The sequence below is a fragment of the Equus caballus genome, chromosome 22 (genome assembly GCF_041296265.1).
Source record: "Equus caballus isolate H_3958 breed thoroughbred chromosome 22, TB-T2T, whole genome shotgun sequence".
NCBI classification, from domain to species: Eukaryota; Metazoa; Chordata; class Mammalia; order Perissodactyla; family Equidae; genus Equus; species Equus caballus.
In genome coordinates, this window is record NC_091705.1 from 5,380,107 (window position 1) to 5,407,633 (window position 27,527).

At 39.3% G+C, this 27,527-nt stretch overlaps 1 protein-coding gene across 14 annotated transcripts in view; it reads left to right on the forward strand.

The window, feature by feature from the left end:
- Positions 1 to 27,527, forward strand: part of RALGAPA2 (Ral GTPase activating protein catalytic subunit alpha 2) — a 323,293-nt gene that overhangs the window by 171,501 nt on the left and 124,265 nt on the right. For all 14 annotated transcript variants that reach the window (XM_070247008.1, XM_023626011.2, XM_023626010.2 and 11 more), the window contains 7 exons: positions 6,001 to 6,129; positions 11,231 to 11,359; positions 12,214 to 12,272; positions 18,189 to 18,297; positions 23,707 to 23,817; positions 25,173 to 25,241; positions 25,522 to 25,659. In XM_070247008.1, coding sequence (XP_070103109.1) covers positions 6,001 to 6,129; positions 11,231 to 11,359; positions 12,214 to 12,272; positions 18,189 to 18,297; positions 23,707 to 23,817; positions 25,173 to 25,241; positions 25,522 to 25,659 — 744 coding nt within the window. The remainder of the gene's footprint in view (positions 1 to 6,000; positions 6,130 to 11,230; positions 11,360 to 12,213; positions 12,273 to 18,188; positions 18,298 to 23,706; positions 23,818 to 25,172; positions 25,242 to 25,521; positions 25,660 to 27,527) is intronic.

A 27,527-nucleotide genomic window follows, 5' to 3' on the forward strand; every position in this document is an offset into this window, starting at 1 on the left:
GCCAGCAGAGTTTTTCCTCACAGATGAGGGATTAATTGTAAAGCAATCGTAAGAAATATTCATCACTCTTCTTTAGGGCTTGAAGATTGGAGCGACTTTGCTGCCATCTGCCCCCTTGTTCTGTCACTCTTGAATCCTGATCCTGCGGATAGTCGAAGCAGCTCCTGTGACCATTAGAAGTTTGTTTTACGTTTCTCACTCCCTTTCTCCTTTGCACACTGCTGTCAAGGAAACTCAGTGTCTTCTCGATGGCATTTTTTGCAGTGAGAAGTACTAGGTGGTTTTATTTTTCAAGCCACAGAACCCAGTTACTCTGTCTTGTCATATTTCTCCTGGTCTTGGTAACATAGTTACAGCCACAGAAGTCACATTTGTCCAGCACTTAGAAAAATCTCACCTTTTTCTCCAAACAGATTATACCATACTTGGCCATTTTAACAGACAGTGTATAGCAAATACCACATATTCCTTGGCTCAGATCTTGACAGTAATTTTTAGCTTTGTCCTGCAATGTTTTTATTTCCAGTGACTTTCTGGAAGTGCAGTGCTGGTGACATGATCTGCTGTGCTTTCTCTTAAAGGCCATAATCATAAAGCCTTTATTTTTATCAACAAACATCCTACCTGAACCAATGTAGAGCATGAAGAGGCCAGGTAGCAGCTTGTGGTATGTAAAGGATGTCTTTGTGCACCGGGATAAAGGAGCAAAGACCCACTAGCGGAAACGAGAGGACCAGGCCTTGGGACTTTGAGGGCTCTTCAGATCTGTTCTTCTGGTAACTGAAACTTTTTTGTCACTCAGCATTTCTGCACTTTGTCAATAAGGTGATAATTGATACAAATCTGCCCTCAATCAAGGTAGTACAGGATTGTGGCTGTCTTTTTAATTGTTAAAGAAAGCTTAAATTATATCCCGTTTTGGTGTTAAAGGTGTCCCGTTGCATTCAAGTTTTTTGATAATCAGTAATTCCACTTGAGTGTGGAATGAGTTGTACCTTTTTATTAACTAGCTTAATGGGACAGCCAGATCTGAATGCTCCCCATTTTACCAAATAAAAGAGTATCTTACAGGATTTTCTGATAAAAGACAGGTATCTTCTTTGAAAAATAGTGATGGAGTCATTAATGGTGTAGTGTTTTAGTTTTCTTAAAGTAAAAAGAGGAGTTCAATGATTTTGCATAGACAGGTTTTGTTTCTTAACAATTCTATTTGGCCTCCTGGAAGGTCTGAATGACTTTAGGTGGAATAACCGGATCTGTTTGCTCCTGAGGAGCAGGCGTGAGTCCGCTAAGGAAAGGCAGGAGACAGATGGCCGGCTATTGTGTTACAACCATCATCTGCTGGGCCGTGAGCAAATATTAAGTGAATAATATATACGTAATTGGTGTGAAAGTACAGTTGCAACATTTCTAATTCCGTTTGGAGGATGGCTACTTCTTGAACATTTGTATTTCAAAGAATAGTATATTAAAATGTTTTTGTTTACAGGGTTAATCCATTTTAAACAGCTTTAGAGTGAGCATTTTCCCCCATTTTTGACACCACTGTGCAATATTTTGAATTGAAATGGCCTGTAATGGCCCTTTTTTTATTTTCCATAACAACACGAGCTCTAAATTATAGCTGTGCAATTATGTAAACAATGGAAATGCTTCCAGAATGAATCCTTCCTTTTAAATTTTCATTTTGTGTAATTGTTGGAAGGTTTGGAGCCATAATAAACAAAATTATTTTACACATTTATCGTTCTAAAGGTCAATTATAAGAGAACTAAAGAAACAACACTATGCAAAATGAATAAACCAATTTCTATTGCCATCACCATATGTTTTTCTTATCACTTATGGTTTTTCCAGTTGCTGTGTACATAGCATTCAATTAAAGCGATTCATTTACCAGCCTGAATGCGGTTCATGTTTATAGAACTGTGCTTTGGAGGAGAGGAGACAACACGCCTCTGTTTGAATTACCTGATTTTTGTAAGATCAGTGAGAAGAGACAGATGTTCCCACTAGTTACTTTCTCATAAACCTGAATCTTCTGATAAGCTGCAAATTTGCAATTATCATCTCACAATCTAGTTTTCACACTCAATGTGTAGCATGTGTGTGGACTTTTAACCAAAATAAAGAGGAAAAATACTAGTTTGGTGGTCTGTTCACTATATTACAACATTTTGCAGAATGAATTTTATTTCCTTTGAACAAAAGCCTGTGAAAGAATTTTGTCTGTGCTTCATGCTGGTCAGTTTTCAAGAATAAACTTAATTATTATTTTAGAGCCCGTTTTTCGTTGAGCTTATTGTTTAGCTTATTGTTTTTAGACTGTTTAGAGTGTGGAAAAGAAAGTAATTTTTGCTACCACACTCACTTATTTGGGGTAAATTCTAGAACTCTTTAGAGGAATGAGACCTAGAAAATGCAAAAAGATCATTTTCCTGTTTTTATTTCATTATTTACCTTATAAATTATACGCACTTTGACTAATCTCTGTAATTCTTTGCTAAGGATGTTATTTGAGAGCATTAATTTCTAGAGTTTTTTAACTTCTAGGGTAATGTAATATGAGAGGCTTATTGTGCCACCTTTGAAATGTCTTAAAATGCTGTTTCTGTAGAGCAGCAAAATAATAGTTCACTGAATTCTAAGTATACCTACAAAATAAATTCTAGAAAGTAAAATTCTTCAGAATCCTCCCTTTTTTGAAAAAAATTTTTTTACTTGTCACTCTGATTATTTCCCTATGGCTCTTTTAAGTTTACTAAGGCAAGTGTTCACATCTACTATCCGCTAGATACAACTTTGTAAGAGGGAATTACCCCAGTTTATGGAGGAGGAATGTGGAGCTCTAGGCATGACGTGTTCTGCCGCAATCACACACTCTAGGCCTTGGAACCAGGCCTTGTGGTCCCAGTTTTAGAGTTCTATTCACCACACCAGAGTTTGAGTATAGGGATGTTTCCTGGTGGTCACAATGGAGGCAGCACTGAATGGCATCTAATCACACGGTGGGAACGATGACCCTTTCTCATCTCTGCCAGTCCTCGTGACCCTCAGCAGGTGGGCTGGAGCAGGTATAGAACTTCTGTCACACCATCCTGAGGATGCAAACTGCTGTTTTACAAGGAGAGCCTCCATCAGACAGTGATATTTAGCAAAAATTCAGTAGGCTTGGTTTACCATTATTGTATTGATTTAAGGGTTTTCTATTTATGACACAGGTTACGTGTTTTCCAGAATAATCTTATTTAAGTTCAAAAAAGTGAGTTGCTTCGAAGACCAAATAATGTTCACTTTGGATGTGGATATGACAAAAAGTATGAGAGTTGTACATGAATAATTGATGTTTTAGAAGCACCATCTTGGCCTGTCTATATAGAAAATCCTGGGACTGTGAAGAAAATTTCAGAGTCTCAAGATTTTTATTTTTCCAGAGATTCCAGTTATAGCTGTGATCTTAATGTATCGAGGAGAAAGTGGAAGAAGGATTCTACTAGAAAAGCGTGGAGGACTTTGTAGATGTCCTTCTATTGGGAATATGCAACTGCTCTCTTTGGAGCACCATGCAGTTATTCCTAATTTTAAAATGTTATCAGAAAGATATAATCTTTGGGTTGTTCCTTTTCAGTGTGGATGAGCAAAATAAGCAGGCATATGGCCATAATTTGGCTGACTGGGCATATATTTCCCTCTTTAACCCCCACATTAACCCTACCCCAGTGCTGTCTTTAACTGGCGACAACGGAACAGGCCCCGTTATCCTCGGGGCTCTGTCTTACGTGGGTGGCAGGGTAGGGTAGGCTAGCCATCTGTTATTTTGCCCTCTCTTTCCAATCTTCTTACCCATAGAAACAGGTTCCGTTGAAGTGACTGGCTGAGATCCAGGGGGTGGGGAGCTGTGTGACTTTATCTCGGCTACAACTACACGCATTTCTGCTATCTTTAGCATCAGTGGCAACTTAGTAATTTTTTGTGAATGCTCCATTTACAGATCGTTGCCTTTACACACATATGAATCTTAGGAAGCAAAATGAATTTTGTTTACAAATTCCAGCTTTAGCTTCTTAAAGTATTTAGTGTATAATTCTATAAACTTATCACAGGAAAACATTTTTAAATTAAAACTCTAAATTCCAGTGGTGAAAATGGCTTATTTGATTTACGTATGTGCTAAAGATTTTAAAAATCTACAGAGTTCAAGGCTTAGTTCCTCATCTCAACAGATGGAATTAACACAAACATAACCAAGTTAACATCATGGTTGTTTGCGTTATTAATCTTCAAATGCATGGCATTCTGCTACCTTGCTAGCCAGGTTTGCCCAAATCCTTTCATTGCAGCATATGTCAACAGAAATGCACTTCCATCTGCTGCCGGATAGCTTGGTGCCTGATATTCCGAGACAAGGCCCAGCACAATGCGTACCTCTGTGAGTAATTACAGGTGTGTGGTGAGGAGCCCAGGGCATTAATCAGAGGCTTAATTATGAAAAAGGTGGATCTTTTGTTCCACTCTTGGAGCATGAGTTTACCACACACTTTCTAAACTGCAGCATCCATCTGCTCACCCCCTCAGAGTGTTTGCCTTGGCTGATATGGACCCTAAAGTGTATCAAAGGATGTGATTAAAGCAGGTTTAAACATTAACTTGGAAGAAGCATGGTTAGGGTTTTCTTTACTTTTTTCCTTCCTTCCTTTTATCTGTCTGTCTATTTATGTGTCATTTATTTTTGCTATAGGAAAAAATCTGCTGAAATTCTAACTTCAAATTAGTACTTGCTAAACTATTTACCATGTATGAGCTCTAGCAGAGTAAGCATTGTACAGTCATTTTAAGGTTATAAACAATACGACTTGTGGAAACTAAATGAGGAAAAAAATAAGTCTTTACTTAGAAAAAAATGTTTTGTGAACACACAAAATTTTTCTTTTAGGATTAAAAGTTGTTAAGTGAGGTTACTTTTATTATGATCTTAACACGTTAGAATTCAGCGTGTTGCTACTACTTTGCTCTAATTTAATGAAATTAAATTGGGATTATTTTAAAGGATTTTCCAAATAGCCACACTGAAATCTGAGAAAAGAAACCAGATTTCTTTTTGCATTTTGCTTCTTCCTCATATTTTGAGACTAACTATATGTTGTGTAACCACAAGTCACATACTAACGTACCTCAGTATGTTTGATTAATGTGCGTGGCCTAGAACTGCATAAAAGAAATTTGTGGTTTTCTTAATAATCCCCCTTGCACACACACTAAAACAGATGGCTTCAGAGATGTGGCCTGGCCATGAACACTGTCCAGTAGTGGAGCTCTGGTCTGCCACAAGCTGGAATGAGTTTACTGCCTCAGAACAAAGCCGGTGGGCAGGGGCCAGCCAGCCACTCACCAGTAAGAAGCCATTACAGACACAGGAACACCAGGTGTCTGAGCAGTTGATGATCTTCATGCTGTACCTTGTGCAAACGGTGACGGCTACACTTTATACTTGCACCTCATGATCACACTCAGAGCCACACCAACTGCCTGACCTTAGAGTATGAGCAGTCACCTTACCGTGGCACTCCATACATTCCCGTTGTTTAATACAGGGAATCACCCAAAAAGTGAAAGTCCTCATCTGTTTGTCTACTTTAAGTTTTTTTAATGTAACGGTATGCTTTAACTTTTGAAAATTGAAAGTTATAGATGTTTAGAGGTTTTATTTATATATCTACCTCAATTCTTGTAGCTTGTCCAAGAGGCTCACCTTTAGGTGGAAGATGGAAGAAGTGTCTAGTCCCAGTGCCATGATTTGGATTTTGGACAAGTTGTCTTATAGTTTAGTGTCGCCGTTATCTACCCTGTAAAATGGGTACATTAGTACCCCTTTCACTGAAAACTTTCTGTCCTCTGTGTTCTCTTAGACTATCGTACAGTAGTCATATGTATAGGCAAACTGACTACTTTGGAATTTTGGTCCTGAAAATTACACTTGTGTTTTCTTATCTTCCCTTTTAGGATATCTTAAATACCATTGTAAGGCACTGTCCACCCCGCTTTTTCTCCCTGGGTTTGCCTGGCTTCTCAATGCTGGTGGGGGACTTCATCACGGCCGCTGCCAGGGTCCTCAGTACAGACATGCTGGCGGTGAGTATGACAATGCTCAACATCCAAACTCCCAGGAGGCTTCACAGGCACTAACAAGGTTCAGATTTCTCCACTCTTAACAGGTGTTGACTCATTAGTGCAATGTGAAACTGGGCTCTCGGGTAGATGCCCTGGCAGCTGATGTGTGAAATTGTAGGATAAGATGACACACTCGTATTGGAAAGGCGTTTCATCAAAAGGCCAGAGTGTGAGAAATCATATCCTCACTAATATTTCAGCACATTTACACAGTCAGAAGCAGGACTTGTCTCTTAGAATCTTATTAGCATTTTCCAGTAAATGGTGGCATAGATGCCTGTAGTAAAGAGAGAATTTTAAGTGTACATTATCAATGAGGTTTTCTTTTTATTATTAAGTCTTGGTTATTGTAAGTCTAATGGAAAATACTTCTTAAAATGTTAGAACACTAAAATTTTAACAAGAAAATGAAAATATATTTTCTTAATAATGTGCAATAAAACTGGCAGAATTCTTATTCTAAAAATTAGAAGCAAATAGAGTGTTAGGGCTACAAAAAACATTTATTTGTAATCTCTGCATTTACCTCCACTATTAGGGCAATGTCCTAATGCCTTCTGAGAATACTCTTATACTTTTAAATTTAAAGGGCCTTTCCTGTTTGTGTTCTGTACAGCCATTATTTGCTCAGGCTCATCTTTTTCCTCTTCAAATGGTATAAATAAAATTAGCTTTACCATTTGCCAGGGCCTTGTATTGAAATCAATATGAGTATCTAGCTACCTAAATTTTGTTTGACACATTGTTACGTTTTAGTTCTGCTTATTTCTTTGGTGCCGGGTATATTCAAACTCTAACCCTGAATTTTAAATTAAATTGTTTTTTAATATTTTGTATAGCTGGTATTTCATGCTGGTATTTTCAAGCACTCATTTTTCCTTGTAAGGATAAATTAAAAAACAAAGGGAAAGGAAAAGAGGAGCAAAAGGGAAGCATGAGAGAAGAAAAGGAAAGTAGAAGAAATATGTTGAATTTGTTCAGCTGTTTTTTTGGTAGAGGATATGACAACTTTCATATTTCATTATTTCTGAAAAATATTTTAGGATAATCATTACCAACGAACTTTCAAATTTATTTTTAACCATTCAAAACAACATTGAGAAAACTTACAGGATGCAGGAAGGAAAGTCATACTTCTTTACTGAAATTTTCTTTACTCGCTATGAGAGTTTCCTGTGAAAATGTTGGCACCTTTTCTAGAGATAATATCATGTGTGGTGGTCATCCTCTATGAAAATTTATCTTTTGGCTAGATGAGCTATTAAAGGAGCCTTCCGAAACGTTTTTTAAAAAGGGAGAGAAAAAATATTAAAATGTGAATGTCAGAGTTACATAAGGGAACAGTGACTCTTTGAATTACTTTGAGTTACTCTTTTACTGTAAACTTGAGGTTTAAAATTATAGGAGAACTGGTGAGAGGTGTTTCGGTAGGGCATATCTGCTCAGTCAAAATTTTTGGTTAACGCAAGTTAATCACAAGTTTGGAGTGCCCCTTCTATATAGATCTGCCCTGCTGAGGCAACGAGGGAAAGAGAAATGCAGGCACAAGTAACCAAAAGATGGGTAGGAGCTTGTGCTCAGGAGACATTGTAGTAGCCAAAAACTGGAACCACTCCAAATGTCCGTCAATAATAGAACAGGTAAATTGTGGTGTTCACATAAGATAGAGTATTACAGATAATTCCCTTCCTGTTCCTGACCCTGTAGCTCCATAGAGTCAGACCTGGGTTGAATCCCATCGTTGCTTTGTACTATCCTTGGACGATTATATATCCTTGGGCAATATACTTAAGCATGCAGGCCTCATTTTCCTGTCTGTTAATTGGGGCTCACAATAGGCTCAGTGCTTAGGCAAAAATATTATCTAGATTTACTCCATTCTTTGAATAAAGCTGTGTAACAACTCTTTATTTTATTTAAGAGCTAATGTTTGCATCCAGTTATTATATAGTCTCACATTCAATCTAAAAGTCCACAGTGCAAGCCAAGTCACAGGCTACATCGTAGTTCAAGTCCACTCAGGGAGACGAACCCCAGCGAAGTCTAAACCAAGACTGTCTAGTGGGTGAAGGACAGCAGTTAGTGAGGACTGACAAAGCAAGGTGTGTTGTAGAAACATTTACCATGGACCTACTATGTGCCGGATCCGTGCCCTCAAGGAATCAGACATGTAAACTAGTGTTACTGTTTGCACATAAGTTTCTAGCGGCCACAATAGAATCACATCCAGAACCCAGAGGAGCACCAAAATAGGAGTAGTTAATTCTGCTTGGTGAGAGGTGGAAGGGAAGACACACGTTAGAAAAGTCTTCCTGGAGGAAGTGATGTTGAAGCAGAGAAAGGTGATCAGGATTCACTCAGTAAATAAGGACAGCAGCAGCCACCCCTTATCTCAGGGCAGTGTTTATTGAGCATCCAATGGGGTAGAGAAGTGATAAAGACTGTCTAACCCCTTCGTCTCACAGGGAACACAAACATTAAATGAATATTTAATGTATCAGGAAGTGACAAATGCAAAGAAAAAACCCAAAGCAGGGATGCTGAGAACACGAGGTGGAATGACACAGTGCCTTGAATTTGCTTTAAAATATTGAAAGTGGAAACTTTTAAGTGAATATTTAATGTTGGAATGAAAAAGTGAAAAGGAGATAGATGAGGCAAGAGTGGTAAAATCGTGAATCTAGGTGTTGCATACTGTATATGGATATAACCTTCTTTCTACTTTTATGTTTAAAGTTTTTCTTAAAAATAAAAGTAAAGGCAGCAGATGAGAGGACAGAATGATGGAGGTGAAGTAGTGTTACACAGAATTACAGAGCTCCGTGGTAAGGTGGAGCTGTCAGTATGAGATGCCTACTTGACCCCGTAGTGGAGACGTCAAACAAGCAGCTGGATCTACAAATACGGACTTCAGGAAGGAAGTCTGGGCTAGAGAGAGATGCCGGCGAGTCTGCAGCCTGTAGGAGGCTTTTAAATCCATGGATCTGGATATCCCTTGGGAGTGAGTATAGATTTAAGAGAGAAGAGGGCAAAGAACTATGCCCAGCATCCCAGAGTTTAGATCCTGAGGGAAATGAGAAGTTCCAGCACAGAGACCATCAGATCTCCTTGAGAACCAAGAAAGGTGTCCCAGAGGCCAAAAGATTAACGTGTTCCCAGGTACAAGAGAGCCATCAGCTGCATCCAGTGCCACCAAGGGGTCAAGTGAGATAAGGCCTGGATGGTGACCACTGGGTTTTGCATTGTGGAAGTCATGTAACAAGAAATTCTTTACTCACTAACTGACTTTGGCAAATCCTAACATTTTGCTGTAGTAGTTTCAAATCTTTATATTTAAAAAACTAAGTAAAGCATTAAAAATATAGTGACTTCATCCCTGATGCCATTGCCCCATTTGGAGCTGTCATCACTCTTGCCTAGACTATACATCAGTGACTGCCTGATACTCTTCTCTCCCTGAGAGCATCCATTTGCACCACACCGCTGCTGGGGTTAGGAGTCTGACAGCATCACTCCTCAGGCAGAATGAGATGAGGACTGTGCCATGTGGCCTGTGGGTCTTTCCAAGGTGGCCCCTTTCTCAGACTCCTCCTACTACAGCTTTCCCAGTTCCTGTATGCACACTCACATGTTCTCTGGGCTCTGTGTACGTGGTACCTTTTACAGCTCCACAGGTGCCCTGGGTGCCTTTGTCTTTTCTATTCCCACTGTCTTCATCATGCCTCTTGCCTCCTCAACTTACTCCCTAGCTCTCCACCTGCCTAGCTGACTCCTACTCTGCCAGATGACTCTTCATAATAGTCTGTTTTAGTGTTTACAAACCATCTGAACACAACAAATCATTGCCTCGCTTGGGTTCCCATAGAATATCTCTCTCTGTGTTTTATATTGCCTTTTATTTATGTGGTTCTGGTGAGACTAAGCGAGGTAAAAAATGAATCTACTGGGATCTCGTCATATCCTCAGTATGTGGCTCTCATAGCACATGTTCCATTGAATTGTACATAACTATTTGCCTCTTCTCCCCAACCCCACACACCAGCTGTCATCTCTCTGAGGGAGGGAAGCTCTCTGTCATTTCATACCCCAAGTGCTTAACAGTACAGGCCCAGTGTGGACTCTGGAGTTAGATGGCCTCAGTTCAAATCAGGGTCTGTCACTTGAAAAGCTACTTAATTTCTCTGAGCCTTAGTTTTCTTACCTGTAAAATGGAAATAATAATAGTATCCACTTCATTGGCTTGTTGAGGGCATTCTGTGAGAAAATGCTTGTATAGCACTTGGAACAATGCCTAGCACAGAGTGAGAAGTCCTTAAGTGTTAGCTGCCATTGTTGTAATTATTAGGTACAGTAGATAGAGGGATGGATGGACAGGCGAGTGGGTGGATACACATACCTTTGTAGTCCTGGTGCCCGCCCCCATTCTTGGGTAATCATAGATGCTAGTAAGTGGTGGCTGAATTGAAATCTAGTGAAGTGCCTCCTTTAATATATACCTAATTCCAGCAATGGACAAACAAGTGATTTTGTATCTCAGTAGATGTCAAATGCTATGTTATTTTGCAAAGTAGTTCTTGGTGAAACAGAACATATGGTAGCTGGTGTTTTCTCTTCTTCTCTACTTTCTGATAGTTAGCCCCAACCCCTCTTCCTTATAAATTTTCATTAACTCTCTTCACAGTAAAAACAATATTAAGTTGATATCACTTACCCTGTTTTGTCAAGAAGATTGACTAAAAAAAAAGGTAAAACACTCATGACTGAATTATTTGCTTTTCTGACTCTAAATGAATCTGCAGACCAGTTTTCACAATGCTTGTTTATATCCAAGTATAGTGATCTTTTCCATTCCTTGGAAATTTGCTTTTTTCGTTTAGGAAAACCTCTCGCTTAAATATTCACCTAGTGGAAAATAACCAGGCATAGTCTGATATTTCTTAGCTAGGATAAGATAGTTATAAAGATTCTCTCTCAAAATCGTGAAAAAGTAAAACATGTTGTCACTTATCTAAAGTTTCTAACTTTCAAAAAGAAAAATGTGTTTTACTTTTTTTGTGTGCAGGCGCCTCGTTCAGAAGCTCTCACCATTCTTGGTTCTCTTGTCTGCTTTCCAAATGCCTACCGGGAGATCCCTCTACTGCAGTCAGTGCCAGAGGTTAATGAAGTCATTACAGGAGCCAAAGATGTCAAGGTACATGATGTTTTGACTGAATCTCAAGCTTAGCGTTTTATACCTCTAGCTATGTGGTTCTCTCTTCCATTATTATACATTGATCTACTAATCCCTGAAAGTTTTGCTATATCATTTAATGTTTCAATGGTTGTTTTTTCAGAAGGCTGTTTTAGGGGGATTAAATATATTAGACTCAGAGCATATTGCCATTATAACTGATAGGTTCCTTGAGTGTTTTTTATTAGATCTGTTTGTCATGCTTACAGATCATAATTATGTAATGAATCCTTCTTTGTAATAATTTTATTAATTATGCTGCATTAGTGCATTAGTTGAATTTATGAGAAATAATTGAAATAAGCTAACTATTCAAGCCCATTGTTGGCCTGATTAAATACTACTAATAATTTGAAATTCCACATTATTCCTTGGAGAATAAAAGTAAGCATTTCTTCTCTTCTCAACTGACTTTGGGGCAAACAAAAATGTTTTTCAAATCCTGGAATCAATCAGCCTACCTGTAGTAGGTGGTTACATTATGTGATTCAGGGTACAATAGATAGTCCAATTGAAGTAAAAGGAAACTGAGATTTTCCTATCTGGAAGCCTCACTTGCTTTGCTAGGTTTTTCTTGTATCCAAGAAGCTCTCTTTTCTAGGCCGGCTTCATTGCCCAGGGCGGCCCGCCTGAGACCACCTTCGTCATGCTGTTCCTCCGAGCCTTCTGTTTCCTTCCCCCCAGGTTCTCCCCGAGGGAGCCTCTCAGAGCTCCTTGGTCCTTCACTAGCTCCTGACTGCCTGGAACACGGTCAGAACATGTGGGAAATCAACTGTGAAACAAAGTTTTTATTTTACTTAATTTTGTGTTTTTAGCATTACCTCATAAATATTTTACTGAAGAATGCCACAGAGGAACCAAATGAATGTGCAAGGTAAATGTTGAATAAAAGGTAAACTGTTTTAGAATTTTAAGACACACATTTATGTGTAAACAGTTGATGTTAAAAAACACTTATTCTTCCACATTACTCTTAGACATACTAAAAAGTATACTAAGAATTATGTCAGGAAGATGTTGTACTTTATTTTTTAAAAAGGTGTCGTTATTAAGTAAATATAGTAAGATGCAGAAGATTATACGTAGTATGCTACCTTTAATGTAAGAAAAAGCAAGATTAAGAATGTATTCACGGATATTTTTAATAAGTAATAAAATGGAAGGATAAACCACAAACTTACAAAAATGATATACATATAGGGTAGCGATTCTCAACCAGAGGTGATTTTTGTACCCTAGGAGACATTTGGCAATGTTTGGAAACATTTTGGTTGTTTCTGCCAGGCATCTGAGGTTGCTAGCAGTCTGTGACCAAGGTGTGAGGCTTTCTTGGCCACCTTTTGTGGTTAGTGCCATTAAGTAAATTCCAACTCCTGGCGACGCTGTATACAGCAGAGCGGAACCCTGCGTAGTCTTTTTGCGCCATCCTCTCACCTTCTGGCACTGTATCAGACAATGCTCCACTGCTGTTCACAGGGTTTCCATGGCCAATTCTTTTCAGAAGTGGATTGTCAGGTCTTTCTTCTGGACTCCTTTCAGCAGAGTCTAGAAGCTTTGCTAAACCTATCCACCATGGGTGGCCTTGCTGGTATTTGAAATACCGGTGGCCTAGCTTTTAGCATCACAGCAACATGCAGCCGCCACAGTAAGATAACAACAGATGGGTGGTGTGGTTGCCTGACCAGGAGGCAAACCTGGGCTGTGGAGGTGAGAGCACCGAATCTTTTTTTTTTTTTTTAAAGATTTTTTTTTTTTTTTTTCCCTTTTTCTCCCTAAAGCCCCCCGGTACATTGTTGTGTATTCTTCGTTGTGGGTCCTTCTAGTTGTAGCATATGGGACGCCGCCTCAGCGTGGCTTGATGAGCAGTGCCATGTTCATGCCCAGGATTCGAACCAACGAAACACTGGGCTGCCTGCAGCGGAGCGCACGAACTTAACCACTCAGCCACGGGGCCAGCCCCGAGAGCACCGAATCTTAACCACTAGATTTCCCCAGGTCACCTACATGATGAAAAATTTCTACTTCTTCTCCCAAGGTAAAGCCCAAAGCAGGGAGCACTGGTGAAAGGGAATTATCCTTTCTGATCGTTAACCTCCAACCCCATGAGGTCCGCAGAAGCCCACCTCAGCCTCCTGCTGCCTCCTAGGTATTGGCTCGTGCCCTGCTCCCTGGTCTAGGCTCATTCCAGTTTAGCAGCCTATCACCCGTCACTGTCTTGTTAGCTCTTTGATGATTTTAACGGATTCCTTCTTTTTGTATTTTATCTAACTTCTTCAGTTGTCTTCAGTGGATGGTTTAGTCTAAATTTTCTAGTCTGCCATTACTAGAAGCTATAAATTCATTATCAGTTTGCTAATATTAAAGTAACTTTGCGTTTTGGGATAAACCCAGCTTCATTTATACAGTGCTGGATCTGGTTTGACTAGTGTTTTGTTCCGGGAAGTTGCATGTACATGCGTGTTCGTGGCCCGTAGTTCTCTTTTACCATCCTGTCCTCATCAGGCTTAATTGCGAGGTTATATAGTCTCACAAAATAAGTGAAGTATTGTTTCATTCTCTTTAGTCAGCAAGCGTTTTTGTAAAATTAGAGTTCTTGTGTATTTAGTAGACCTTAATGGTAAAACTGTCTAGGTCTGGTATTTTCTTTATGAGAAGGTTAACCACTGACTATTTTCCTCATTGATTTTAGGAATATTGAGGTTTTCTTCTCTTTTTTTTGAACAGTTTACATAAACTAAAATTTTCTAGAAGTTTGTCCGTTCCAAGTTTTGAAATATACTGGCATACAGGATGTGTCCATTGTCTTCTTACAGTCCTTTATCTCTTTCACTTTGTAACTATATGCATTTTTTAATCTCTAACACTTTTTATGTGTTCCCTGATTTTCCCCACTAGACTTGCCACAGATTTGTCAACTTTATTCATCTTTTTAAAGAATAGACTTTTGTCTTTGTTCAGCCTCTCTGTTCTATATTTGTTTTTATTTCCTACTTTCTGCTCTTTTTTATGTTCTTTCTCCTACTTTGTTTATACTCCATTATTCCTTTTCTTACTTTTTAAGTTGCACATTTAGTATATTCTCAGCCTTTCTTCTTTACAAATACAAACATTTAAGTCTACATGTTTATTTCGAGGTACAACTTTATCTGAGTTCTGTAAGTTTTGGTGCGTAATATTTTCCATTACAAATTTTCTCCAACTTCCATTATGATTCCTTCATTGAGTCATGGTTTATTTAGAAATATATTTCTTAATTTCCAAACAGCCAGTCATTTCTGTTTATCGTTTTGCTACTGATATGTTAGTTAATTGCATTGTGGATCCAAAATGTTGTCTGACTGATAACAGTCTGAAATTGTTGAGATTTGCCTTATGACCCAATATGTAGACAGTTTTTGCAAATATATCATATATGCTTGAAAAGAATGTGTACACTGTTCTCCATTTGTTGAGTGCAGTGCTCCAGATGTGTCCATTAATTTTTTTAACCATATGCTTCAAATATTTCATATCCTTTCTAATTTTTTTTCATCATCTTAATAATTTACTGAGAGAGAGATGTTAAAATCTCCTACTATTATGGTGCATTTATCTATTTCTCCTTGTATATCTGCCTATTTTTGTTTTATATATTTTGAAGCTATGTTATTAGCTGCATAGAAGTTTATAATTATCATCTCTATAGTGGATCAAATCTTTTATATTTATATAGTGACACTCTTTATCTTTAAGAATGATTTTTTTATGTTAAAGGCCACTTGTCTGATATTGATTCAGCTATTTTTTAATAATATTTTCTATGTTTTAAAATTTAACCTTTTTATATTGTTCTTTTTAAATCTCTTTGCAAAAACTGTACATACTTGATTTTATGCATTTACCCTATTTGATCTTTATCTTTTAACTGAAGCTTTAGTTCATTTACATTTATTACAATTACTGAGATATTTGGATGTATTTCTTACATCTTATTTTATACTTTGTTCTTATTCCTTCTTAATATTTCTTTCATTTTCTCCTTTTTATTTCGTTTGGTTTTTTATCTTCTTTTCTTTCTCTCGTTCTTTCTTTTTTCCTTCCTTCCTTCTTTCTTTTCTTTCAGATTGATTATATTTTCTACATTCCATTTATTACCTCTATTTTTGGAATTTTCAGACTCTCAGTTCTTTTAGAGGTTACCTTAGAAATTTTAATATGCGTACTTCTATTTCCTAATTCTGAAGTTAGTCTGTCTTTACCCTCTTCCTGAATAATGCCAATTCCTTAGAACATCATCTGATGTTGCTCCTACAGCTCTACAGCTGCTCCTTCCTGGTATCCCTCCTCTACTTAACCCCTGAATGTTAGAGTGACTCAGGGTTCAGGGCTGGTCTGCTTCTCTCTCCATCACTTTCTTAGGTGCTCTTATTTATTCTAACCAGACTTTAAATACCACCTACTTACTGATGATACTGAATTTATTTACCTAGACCCTTCTGTGAACCCCCTAGATATTCAGGCTTATATATTAAACTGCCTACTTGACATCTCAACTTGGATGTCTTAGCACATCCAAACTTAACACAACCATAACTGAACCTTGAGTCTGCTGTCTGACCCCAAACCCTTACTTTCCAGTAAATGGCACCATTATCTACCCAGATTTTCAATCCAGAAACTTGAGGAAAATCCTTGTTTTTCCCATACCCACCACATTCAGAACTTCAATAAATATTGACAATACTTTTCCCCCCCTTTTTCTTTGGCGTAGAAAGCCAAATTTCTCGAGGAGTTAAAAATGGAATAGAAATGTGTGATATTGTCAGTCTTCCTTAGCTGTGTATAAAAGGAGTTAGACAATGAAATTAAGTCCATGTAAGTGTATGTAAGCAAGCAGACTGAAATATGATCAATGTTGCAAATAAATGGAGGATAATTAACTTAGAATATAGTTATAACTATGTGATAATTTAGAAAAATTAAGGAAAAATAATACATTTTTGTTATATAAATTGGAGTGATATGAGGTAACAACAAATAGTATCAAAAGAGTGTGTTAGAATACAGAATGAGAGTGAAGATAGTATTGCCATTAGCTAAAAAAAGAGTCTTGGTAGATAAAACTCATTTGGGATCACAAAGGACGTATTTGGAATATGGAGAACCTTAATTGACAGGAATTCCTAGACATGAGGAGTAACAAAGTATTAGAACGGGAAGATACTAAGTAGAGTGTTAAATGATAAATTTCAAAGAGATAAAATTGTATGAAAGAGCCGTTTATAAGCTAGCGTGGTTTAAAACTCAAGGCAAATAAGGGTCGTTTAGATTGTAAAATCATTTTATGGGTCACAAACATTCTCCATAGTGCCAGGCTAAATGGTTACAGAGTAATGCAGGTGTTCGTAGACATGAGAGAGGTTTGTTCTTAACAAATTATATTTAACAAATAGGTTACTGGGTTGTAAAAAATAAATGTGTAGTCTTAAAATGGTGAAAATATGATTTTGGATATAATTCCAAGTTGTATAGATTTTAGTGGGTTGAACAATCAGTTTGAGTTAAGCTGAGGGGGGAATAAAGAGGCTTTTGGAAAGAATATAGAATACATGGGAATTACTGCAAAGATAAGAATGCAAAGTGCAGTTTCTTGACTGAGAATAAGGGTAGGAGTTAGGCAAGAGAGATAAATTTAGACAGTTCTACACAGTGAGGAAGTCGAGGATTAGGGTTGTGTGGAACTCCGTGCTGCTGTTAGAAAAACAAAAGGGCCTGGCACACCTTGCACACTGCATTGCCCTGCTTTTACTGAGTAAATTTTGGTGGATGGTGACATGGTCTCCAAAGGGTTTTTAATTCATTTAAATAAACTAGTTATGAAGCACTTTGTCTATCTTAATTTAAACAGATGAGAATCCAGTGGAATATGGTGGTTTTAAAACCTCAAAGTATATTGATTTTAATTGCTGAATTATATCGAATACAAAGGAACTTTCAGTATGGAGAACTGGACAGTATTTCTGGTTTGATTGGCACTGGATGTATCCTCTTCTTACAAAGAACAACATGTACATATTACAGCTAATGTCTGCTTCCAGGTTGTAGTTTGAATCCTGCAAGTGAGCACATTTGGGAGCAAGTATTTTAATTTTATATATGGGCATTCAGAAAAAATTAACAGGAATATGAGTTTTTGATCATTGCAAAAGATAGTGGAGTATATCAATTTCAAAGAATTTTACCATTTAAAATTGATAATTAAGATAATTTTTAAAGAACTGTGCAACTTAAAGAATATTTTTTCTTAACACATTGTTTAAAAGAAATAGCAGTGAAATTTATTTTTATTTTAAAAGTTGTATTCAGATATTCTTTACAATAAAATACAGGATTTGTCTTCTGTTTGTGGTAGGTGTTGTGTATTTTATTGTAAGGAAAACCATTACAAACTCAGCTTCTAACAATTTCCTAAGATTCATCCTCAAAAATATCTTGAAGAAATAAAATATAATAAAAATTAGTTTCAGCAAAAATAAGTGATATATGGGCTGTGACAACAGAAAATATACCATTTATTTCATTAAGTCTTTATGTGCTAACTATTACCAGTATTTCTGTTTGTCCTGAAAATACTATTTGAAAGCCTATTGAGAGTATCTCATCTTCTCTCTCAAGAAGACATTCTGTTAATGTATCTATAATTTTTGCTACTTTATATAAAAAGATTTAAAATATTTTGTCATTTGAAAAAAACCAAGAAAATACATTAAATTTCATGAGCGTTTTCCTCCTTTTCCTTCTCTTTCAAAAGATGCATTGCCATTTGCTCCCTTGGGGTCTGGATTTGTGAAGAACTTGCGCAGTGTACAAGCCATCCTCAGCTGAAAGCAGCCATCAATGTGATAGGTGTCACTTTGAAGGTATTACCAGTTTGTGATGTGTACTTGACATTAAGCTAGATCCCATTTTTAGTTTGAATTAGCCCCATCTTTATTTTCCCCTACCTTACAGAGAGGTTGGGATTCAAAAGTTCTTTTTATGAGAGCCATGTTGAATGTGTTGTGAGGTTCCCAGGAGAGCCCACCAACGGCTGCTTCCCCTCTGGCAGCCACAACCCGGCTGTCCATAGCATGAGCACTCATGGCTTTAGCCTGAGCCCAAGCCTGGTGGCCAGATGGGGTTCCTCTGGTGACTGGGCAGCTCCTGTGGCAAGCAAGATAGCTGTCACCTTCTGGTGGGAGTGACAAGAAAGTGGAATTTCATGCTCTGGTGTCTTCAGCAGGACTTGGAGAGACCTGACAGTCCCAGTTAGCGGCCCTGAGTGCTCGCCGTCCAGCTGGGCCGTGGGCACTTTTAGGACATCTTTTTCCCTTTCTTTATTAATGAGAAGAAGGGCTACCATTTACTGGGCACTCCCGCTGGGCCAGATTCATGGCAAAGTTTCTAAATACTTTTGTTAATCTTCACAACAGCTCTGCAGAGTAGATGTTATAATCCCTTTGACACGCCAGAGGAAAGCAAAGCCCAGAGTAATCAGGTTGTGAGCCCATAGCCATGTAGGTATAACGATGGAACCAGCACTGAGAGCAGAGCTGTGTGACAGTAAAGACACACCTGAACTTCTATATGCGCTGTTAGGCCACTTCCTACAACAGAGCTCAAATCCTGCTGTGTCCTTTCTGGCTCCTGCTTAGAAATGGTGGTAATAATTAGCGTTGCTGTTGTTACACCTTCAGAACCAGGGAGTGCCCAGTCCCTGCGAGGCACTGTGCTGACAGTTTGTGCAAGTTCTCAGTTGCAAAGTAAGTGCCCCGTTTTACAGTGGAGGAACTCAGGTGCAGGAGAGTTAAGGACCTTGTTCCAGGTTCTTGCTTGCCCTTCTCTGCTGCCTGCCACGTGCTGCTATAATAGTAACAGCCATTGCAGCTACCCTTGGGATAGTTATCCCCAAGCCAGCAACAGTCCCTATGTCACCCTTTGTGCATTATCTGCTTCAGCCCACAGGATAACCAGCCAGGGGCGTCCCCTACCCATGCCTTGGCTTCCAGCCCCTGCCTGCCTTTGCAGCCTGATTTCCTGGCAGCCCTCCTCACCCACCCCTCCCCCTGGCCAAAATTGGTGCCTCCAGTTCCCTAAGTGTGCCCTCTGACCACTCTACTTGTCACCTCATCCTCCACAACACCTGGGGATGCTCGTTATATCATGAGAGCTGGAAAAACTCTTGCTGCTGATCCCTGTGGTGAGGAATGGAAAATTGCTCAAACCAAGGTATCACTTAGGGGTGCTCCCTCTGGCCTGAGCATGGTGCCAACCCCTGACCTTTGTTATGTGTTTAATCCTTGGAATCATCCAATGAGATGAAGGGTTACTAGCACCTCCACTTCACAGATGAGGAAAATGAGCTGAGTGGGAACTAAGGAGCTTCCCAGGGTTAACCCAGGATGCTCTGGCCCCACGTTTGGGCTTTTGCACAACTGTGGTGTTCAAGACACTCCCCCTGACTCCCAAAGACCTGGAGAAATATTCACATATAATTATTAAAGTGAAAAAGGTTGGATATCAATTGTATATCTATAGCTTCCAATTCACTTTTTTAATCCCCATTTTTCTCAATTCTAAGATCTATTTCTCAAATTTTAATCTTTCTTAAATCTAGAAATGTATATTTAATGTGATATGGTTCCTCCACCTCTACACCTTTCCTGGAAAAGGTGTTAATAATTTAATGGTATCTTAGAATGAAGATACTTCTACATATATGGTTTTATATAGTATAGAAGAGAGAGAGGGACTTTGAAACAAGAGTAGAAGGATATAAGATGGCTTACATTTTTTCTTTATATTTCCACAAATTTTCAGGAGTTTTTGTAGTTTTTCTATAATCATGAGGAAAAATATAATGGCACCAGAAAAATGTGACTGCCATGTATTGAGCCCTTGCTCTGTCAGGGGTGTGCCAGCACAGTGCATGGACTGTCCATAGAATCCTGCCGCTCCTGGGCCGGTGCTGCTGCTCTCCCTATTTAAGAGATAAAGGAGAAAGTGACTGACTGAGGGAGGCCAAGGAACTTGCTCCAGCTTGAACTGCTGACAAATCAGAGGGCCAGGATGAGCCAAATCAGTCTCCCTTTAACCATTATTAAGAACAGAGGAAGACTCGTGACTTAAGTCCTGGTCTCTGGGACAGCACCCGCCCCCCCTCCCTCTGATACCTCTGTTGCTGTGCCAGTTGGGTTTTTACCGAAGGACTTAGTGCATAAATCTAAGAGAACCAAGGACAAGAAGGGAAACGGTCGCCACAGGAGCAAGGGGACAGCAGCCACTCTGAGAAAAGGGGCCTAAGGGAGGCTTGGGGCTCTGCCAGGAGGGAGAGAGGTGGAGGGAGAGGAGGAGGTGGCAGAGCAGGCAGTTGGGGGCACGAGCCCTGGAAGGGTTCCTGCCTTACGGGCTTCACACAGCTCCAGGCACTGCTCTGCTGTAACTGTGTCCCTCAGAAACAATGGGTGCGGTCAACCCAGGTGTTCCCTCAGTTGTGGGAAGAGCATGGTCAGCATGGGCTAGGGAAGTGTTCCCCAAGGGGTGTAGATGAGAACCAGCCTGCCCCTACAACAGTGAATGGGAACAGTCTAGCTGCGCAGCCGCCTGGAGAATTCCGCTGGGCTAGTTGTTTGCTTCTGGTGGGGTAGCCTGTCAGCAGTGGAGGTGGGGAGTTGATCTAAGCTGAAGCCAGACTTATACACTTAGCATCCCATTGAGGAAGAGGACGTGGGCTGAGGGCACTAGAGTGGCAGCATGGGCTCAAGCTCAGGTGAGTTGCCTCCCAGGCACCTGAGTGAGAGGAGGCCTGACCTGAGCCCCCGCCCTCAGTTCCACCTGCTTCTCCTTTCTCTTACCCCATCTTATGAGACATCATTGACCTTCTCTCCTCCTTACCCCACCACCCTCTCCAGTCACAGTCTTGCTGCCCCAGGGCCATCTTTTACCTGGGCTAGCTCCCTGTACCGGAAACTGAGCTTCCTAACACCTCGCCACGCCATGGCCCTGGTTTAGCCCCCAACAGATCTGCCCGCCATACTGCCACCGGAGGGATCTGTCCTTCAGAGTAAGGACTGTATCTGCCTGGTACATCGTGTGCCCTGTGCTTTTAATTCAGTGCTGGCACATTGTCAGTACTCCATGAATATGTGCCCAATGAGTGCGTGAGTGAATGAATGATTTATTTCATCCTGCCATTCCCCACAGCACTCATCTGTCAGTAATACTATCCCACTTCTGACCCTCCGCACTCACCTTTCTTGCCTAAGTGCCTTGCCCGGCTGCCCACTGCCTGAAAGGAAAGACTCTGGCTCTGCATTCCTCCAGTCTTAGCCCAGCTCTTCCCTCCCTCTTTGATGCTTTCTCTCTGCTATCTGCCCCTCTCTCTCTCACATCACCCCTTTCTGTCCATAGCCTTTTTGTCTTGTCTGCCATAGCTTTCATTTCATCATTTTCCTCGTCTGTTTCTAGCCTGATGTTTCTATGACTTGGCCATGACTTGATTGCTCTGATGCAACAGAAACACACCCAGCGCCCACTCGTCTTCTTCCATTCCCTCCATGTTCTATCCTCACCTCAAACACACCATGCATTTTCCCTCAGGGGGCTGTGCTGGACATTAGGAATACAGTGGTGAGTAAGATGCAGGAAAATAAACACACAAAAGAGCAAGCAGACAAACACAAAAGATCAGGTCTGATAGCTTTTGATACCATAAAAAATCTATTACAGGGGAACTGGATGGAGCTGCAGACCTGGAGGGGGTAGACTGCTACTCCTTTGGATGGGCATGGTGGCCCTCTGAAAGAGATAACATTTAATGCCATGATTTAAAAGATATGGCAGTGCTGGCCAAATGCAGACCTGGGGAACAAGTCCCAGGCAAAGCAGGGAGCAGTTGCAAAGGTCCTGGGACAGAAACAAGCTAGAACATTTGAGAGATGGGAAGAGACCCATGAGGATCAGGTCGTCTGGAACTTCGATGGCCAGAGGAGGCTGTGAAGAGCCCCTTGAGTGCACATGCTCTTGCCCTAGGTTCACCTTGTGCCTGTCAGGGAGGGGCAGTCAGTAACTGTTTATTCTGTAGAATTAAAAAATTGATCATCTTTCCCTTACCTTCTTCCTTATCCTGTGCATTTGTCAGTGAGATGCTAAATGTTGTCTTTTCCTTGGTGTTTATGTGTTGCTCATGTCAGCTGGTGTCTGCTTCATGTGACTTGGAGTTCTTGGTGTAGAAGTACCTAAGCTACATATCCAGAAGTTTCCCTAGAGAAAGATGCAGAATCAGTGACAAACCTCTCTTCTCTAGATAACGAGATATGGATAGCAGGGTAGCCCAGGTTCTGACCAAGGAGAGAAACACAGGATGCCCTCATCCCTCTTGTGCATCCCCAGCCAATGGTCCTTACAGGTACTGCCCCTTAGACATACCATCTCACAAGAAATAGAAGCAGCCAGAGGATCTTGGACACAAGCCAGACTCAGAAAACATGCTCAAAGTAATTGAATACGGTGTTGTGTTGCTTAACGACAGGAAGACATTCTGAGAGAGGCGTTGTTAGGCGATTTTGTCATTGTGAGAACATCACGGAGTATACTTACACAAACCTAGATGGTATAGCCTACTACATATGTAGGCTACGTGGTACTAATCTTATGGGACCACTGTTGTATATGCAGTCTGTCGTTGACTAAAACGTCATTGTGTGATGCATGACTGTGTACCATAATTTATGAATTATGTTCTCATAGTCCCAAATTTTTCACATTTCTTAGTATCTTATGCATGCAGATTAAGTTTAACTTCATAGGATAGAAAGTCATTTGATTGATCCCTGTTTCTCCATGTGTAAAATGAAGATACCATCTCCCGTGCAGAGCTGTTAATGAAGAGTTATCAATGTGAGAATGAGTAAAATCCTTGTAAAAGGTTCAGCACACAGGGGATAGTCAATAATTTGCTAAGTTTTAATTTCCTCTAATTGTCAAAACTATGATTTATATGATCTGAAGGCTTTTGAAATTATTGTTTTAATTTCCAAGTGATTAAATGACAGCTGCCTGTTTCTGTATGTTATGTAAACTAGTACAGCTAGTCTAGACAAGAGGCAGTCAAGAGTAGGGGCTGTGTATAAACTATCTGGTAATAGGATACATGTTTCATAAATTTCATGCAAAACAAGGAAGTGTATCCCTATATGGAGCTGGAAAGAAAGAACTGTTTTCTTCTTCCTTAGAAATAATGTACATGTTAAATTGGGTCATTTACTTTGGGGTTTTGTTTCTTTCTATAGTTTCCTAACAAAATCGTGGCTCAGGTAGCCTGTGATGTTCTTCAGTTGCTGGTTTCCTACTGGGAAAAGCTTCAGATGTTTGAAACCTCTTTGCCTCGGAAAATTGCAGAAGTAAGTCTTTTTCTTGTAATGCTAAAATGTAAGCATTTCCTTTAATATATTTGATATTTAATTAATTATAGATACTCAGATAATTGTTAGAGAACTGAGTATTAAATTGCCATATGAGTCATTCATTTTAAGATTAAAGTGCACTGGATCTTCTCAGCTGTGATTTCAAGCACTACGTAAAGAAGCCACCAGTGTTTCAGGGCAGAGCCTTACACTTGGGGAGTTTGAAAGGCAGACACGATCACAACAAAGAGACCTTTTGTAGATTGGGCTTCATTCATCAAGAGTAATTTGGATGGTGCCAACAAGAAGTAGGCAGCTGGTTATGATGCCCTCCATGTGGGGGCGGGGCTGGGGGCATGGTTGTGTAAAACAGGAGTCTCTCCCAGACTGAAGCCCCTACCATGCGCTCTGCCGTTGCATGATTACTCAGCTCTAATGAGATTACTACTATAATACCCTCTGTGGGGTAATTGGTGGAGTAGAAGGACAGAAGGACCAGGAAGAATCATCTCAAGGATAATGTCCTGGAGGTCAGCGACATTTCAGGGTGCTCTGTGTGTACAGGAGCAGGGACCATCATCCTGTGGGTGCCTAGTGGTGAGGCACAGCCGTTCCTGCCTCTTGGTATAGCTGCACTTTTTAAAACATGCTCTGTTCTTTACACATCCAATGGTACCTCTTCAAGGAAATTTGATTTTCCTCCATGTGGTGTTATAGGGAGAAAGAAGAGAGATTGATTTATTTTCTCTCAGCCCTAGACAGATTTCACCAGTGAGACCACTTTGGTCTCTCAAAGATACATCAGAAATCGTAAGTGATTTTCGACCTTATGAGACCTAGAGTGAAATAGAACTTTGGACATAGCAATATAAGATTCTGCAAAATGTAAAGTTGCGTTTTAGGGCAACCATATAATTTATCTTCCAAACAGCAATACCTTTGAGAATGAAAGGGATGCTGTGACACAAGGATGGCAGGTAGAGAACTGGGGTATTTATAAGATAATTAAATGGGAGCATTTTCATAATTATTTTTGAAAATACTTTTTGCTTTCATTGTGAAAGGTGTGGAGGCCAATGATGGAAATTGTCTGACTACAGAAATATTCCTTTCTCTGGGGCCCCCAGTTTGACCATCAGTAAAGTCGAGTAGAAACCAGGCAAGGCCCCATTGCCTTCCCCGATTTTCGAGATCATGCATATCTCCAAACTGGCTCTTTGCTTTTTGTCACCTTCCTCTAGGGAATTGACACCAAGCTGGATTTAGTTGCAAAGCTGTCTTGGGACTCCTATCATATGGCTTCTAAAAGTATTACTATGGTCTGTTTGATTGGGGATTTGTCTTTTATGCAGATCCTTGTGGCCACAATTGCTTTTCTTTTACCAAGTGCGGAGTACTCCTCAGTGGAAACAGATAAGAAGGTAGGTGGCATATTAACTAAGTTTTCGCTAGAGTTTGTTTTTAAATATGTAAGACAGAATGATGAATGATGTTACGTGTAGCGATATCCTTTATAATATTTTTCTGCATTGGCTCTAACAGTCTCTCCTATGCAAACTTTGTTCATGCATTCATTCCTTTTGCATTTGTGTGTCCATTGAATAATTACTTTTGTGCAGCGACAGTTCTGTTGTTTGTTATTACATGTAGTGAAGTTTAAGAGACTGCAGTATATGGTACTGGGCCTGTTTCCTCTTCCAGTTTATTGTGTCCTTACTGCTCTGCCTCTTGGACTGGTGCATGGCGTTGCCGGTGAACACCCTTCTCCACCCAGTGTCCACAGCGGCCCTGGAGGAGCAACACTCAGCCAGAGCCCCTTTGCTGGATTATATCTACAGGGTGAGTTTCCAGCTGGGCCTCAAAGGTGTGGATTATGGAATTAAGCATTGGAGAATTACCAAAATACATTTTATGCATTTACTTCTTTATCTATGCCCTTTTGAAAAGGATTTATGAGGCTTAAACATTTTAAAAGAAATGAATAACTTAAGGAGTGAAAACAGAACAGATATAATTGTAAAGAACTGGTTAACAAATGCAAGGTGCATGCATTTTTACATGACTGTCATCTTTAAACAACTGCAGTTTGATCAGAATCCCCCAATTTTCATGTAACGTGGTCTTTTTAAAGACCGTGATCATTTAAAAAAGAACTGTTTATATTGTAGGAATATCCAGAGCCTTAGTTTGACAAAATCTGTTAATCAAAGAAAGAAAAAAGTATTAATGGTTCCAGTAATCTCTTTGCTTTAAAAGACCTTAAGAAATAAATTAAGAAAATATATCACATGAAAGTAATTAGCCTCATTTTTTATAGTACTTAAAATATTTGAATTTCAAACCCTACTGATGACCAGGTGTGGTATTTTGCTCTGGACCCTTTATTCTACCCTTCCCTATCAGCCTTACAGGCAGTCCCTCCTGTGAAAGCCCAATTTAGTCATTATTTGTCTGTTTATCTCTCTATCTATTTAGCATTTGTGTGTTCATTGAATAATTGCTGTTGCCTAGGAACAATTCTGTTGTTTATGTTTTTAGTAATAAACTTTTAATAATAGTAAAAAAAAAAGATTCCAAGTCATTAACTAATTATTTTGTTGCTTTATTTTAAAATATATTAAATTAAACAAAACACCACTTAACCATGGTTAAAATTCTACTAAAAAGTATTGTGTATTTTTAAATGGTTTCTTCAGTGGTCAAAGATTTTAATAACTATATTAGGATTAATTAGATACTTGTGGCATACTTTTGGCTTATAAACCTGTATAAGGTTTGGCTTAACCAACTAAAGTAGCCACAATCATTTAAATTCATCTTTTTTCTAATTTATTTCTTAAAAGATTTCTCTTAAAATTGCTTTACCAATATAAAAGTCACCTCATAGTTAACATGATTCATAAATTTATTGAATAACTCTTTATTGCATTTTTAAAGGAAACTTTTTATTGAAATATAATATGCATCCAGAAAACCACTTCAATCATAAGTGAAAGCTTGATGAATTTTTGCCAAGTGAGCACACCTATAAGACCAGATCCCAGCTCTGGGAACAGAACATTCCTAGCATCCCTGAAGCCTCCACTGTGTCTCCTCCTAGTCACTACCCCCATAAACATACCCAGGGTAACCCCTATCCTGTCTGACAGTATAGATTTGTTTTGCCTATTTTTTAATTTTGTATGGATAGAATTATACAGTGTGTGCTTTTGTGTCTGACGTCTTTCACTCAACATTATTTTTGAGGGATTCACTCATACTGTTATGAATAGTCGTAGATTTTTCACTGTCATTGCTATTTAGTATTACACAGTGAGAATAAACTATGATTTATTTATACTACTGTTGATGGACATTGGGTAGTTTAGAGTTTGGGACCATAAAATAATTCTGTGAACATTCCATTCTAGTATGTCTTTTGGTACACAGATGTATGCATTTCTGTTGGGTGTATACCTAGGAGAGGTGTTGCTAGAATACATGTGTTCTACTTTAGTAATGAACACTAAATAATTTTCTGGTGTGGTTGTGCTAATTAACACTGTCACCAACAGTGTCTGAGAATTGCAGTTGCTTTACATTCTTGCTGACACTTTGCTATCTGATAGGTATGCCATGGCATTGTGGTTTTAATTTGCATTTATTATATTTATTGCATTTGACTAATAGAAATTAATGCTCTCAATGACAGAAGCTCAATTTTTATG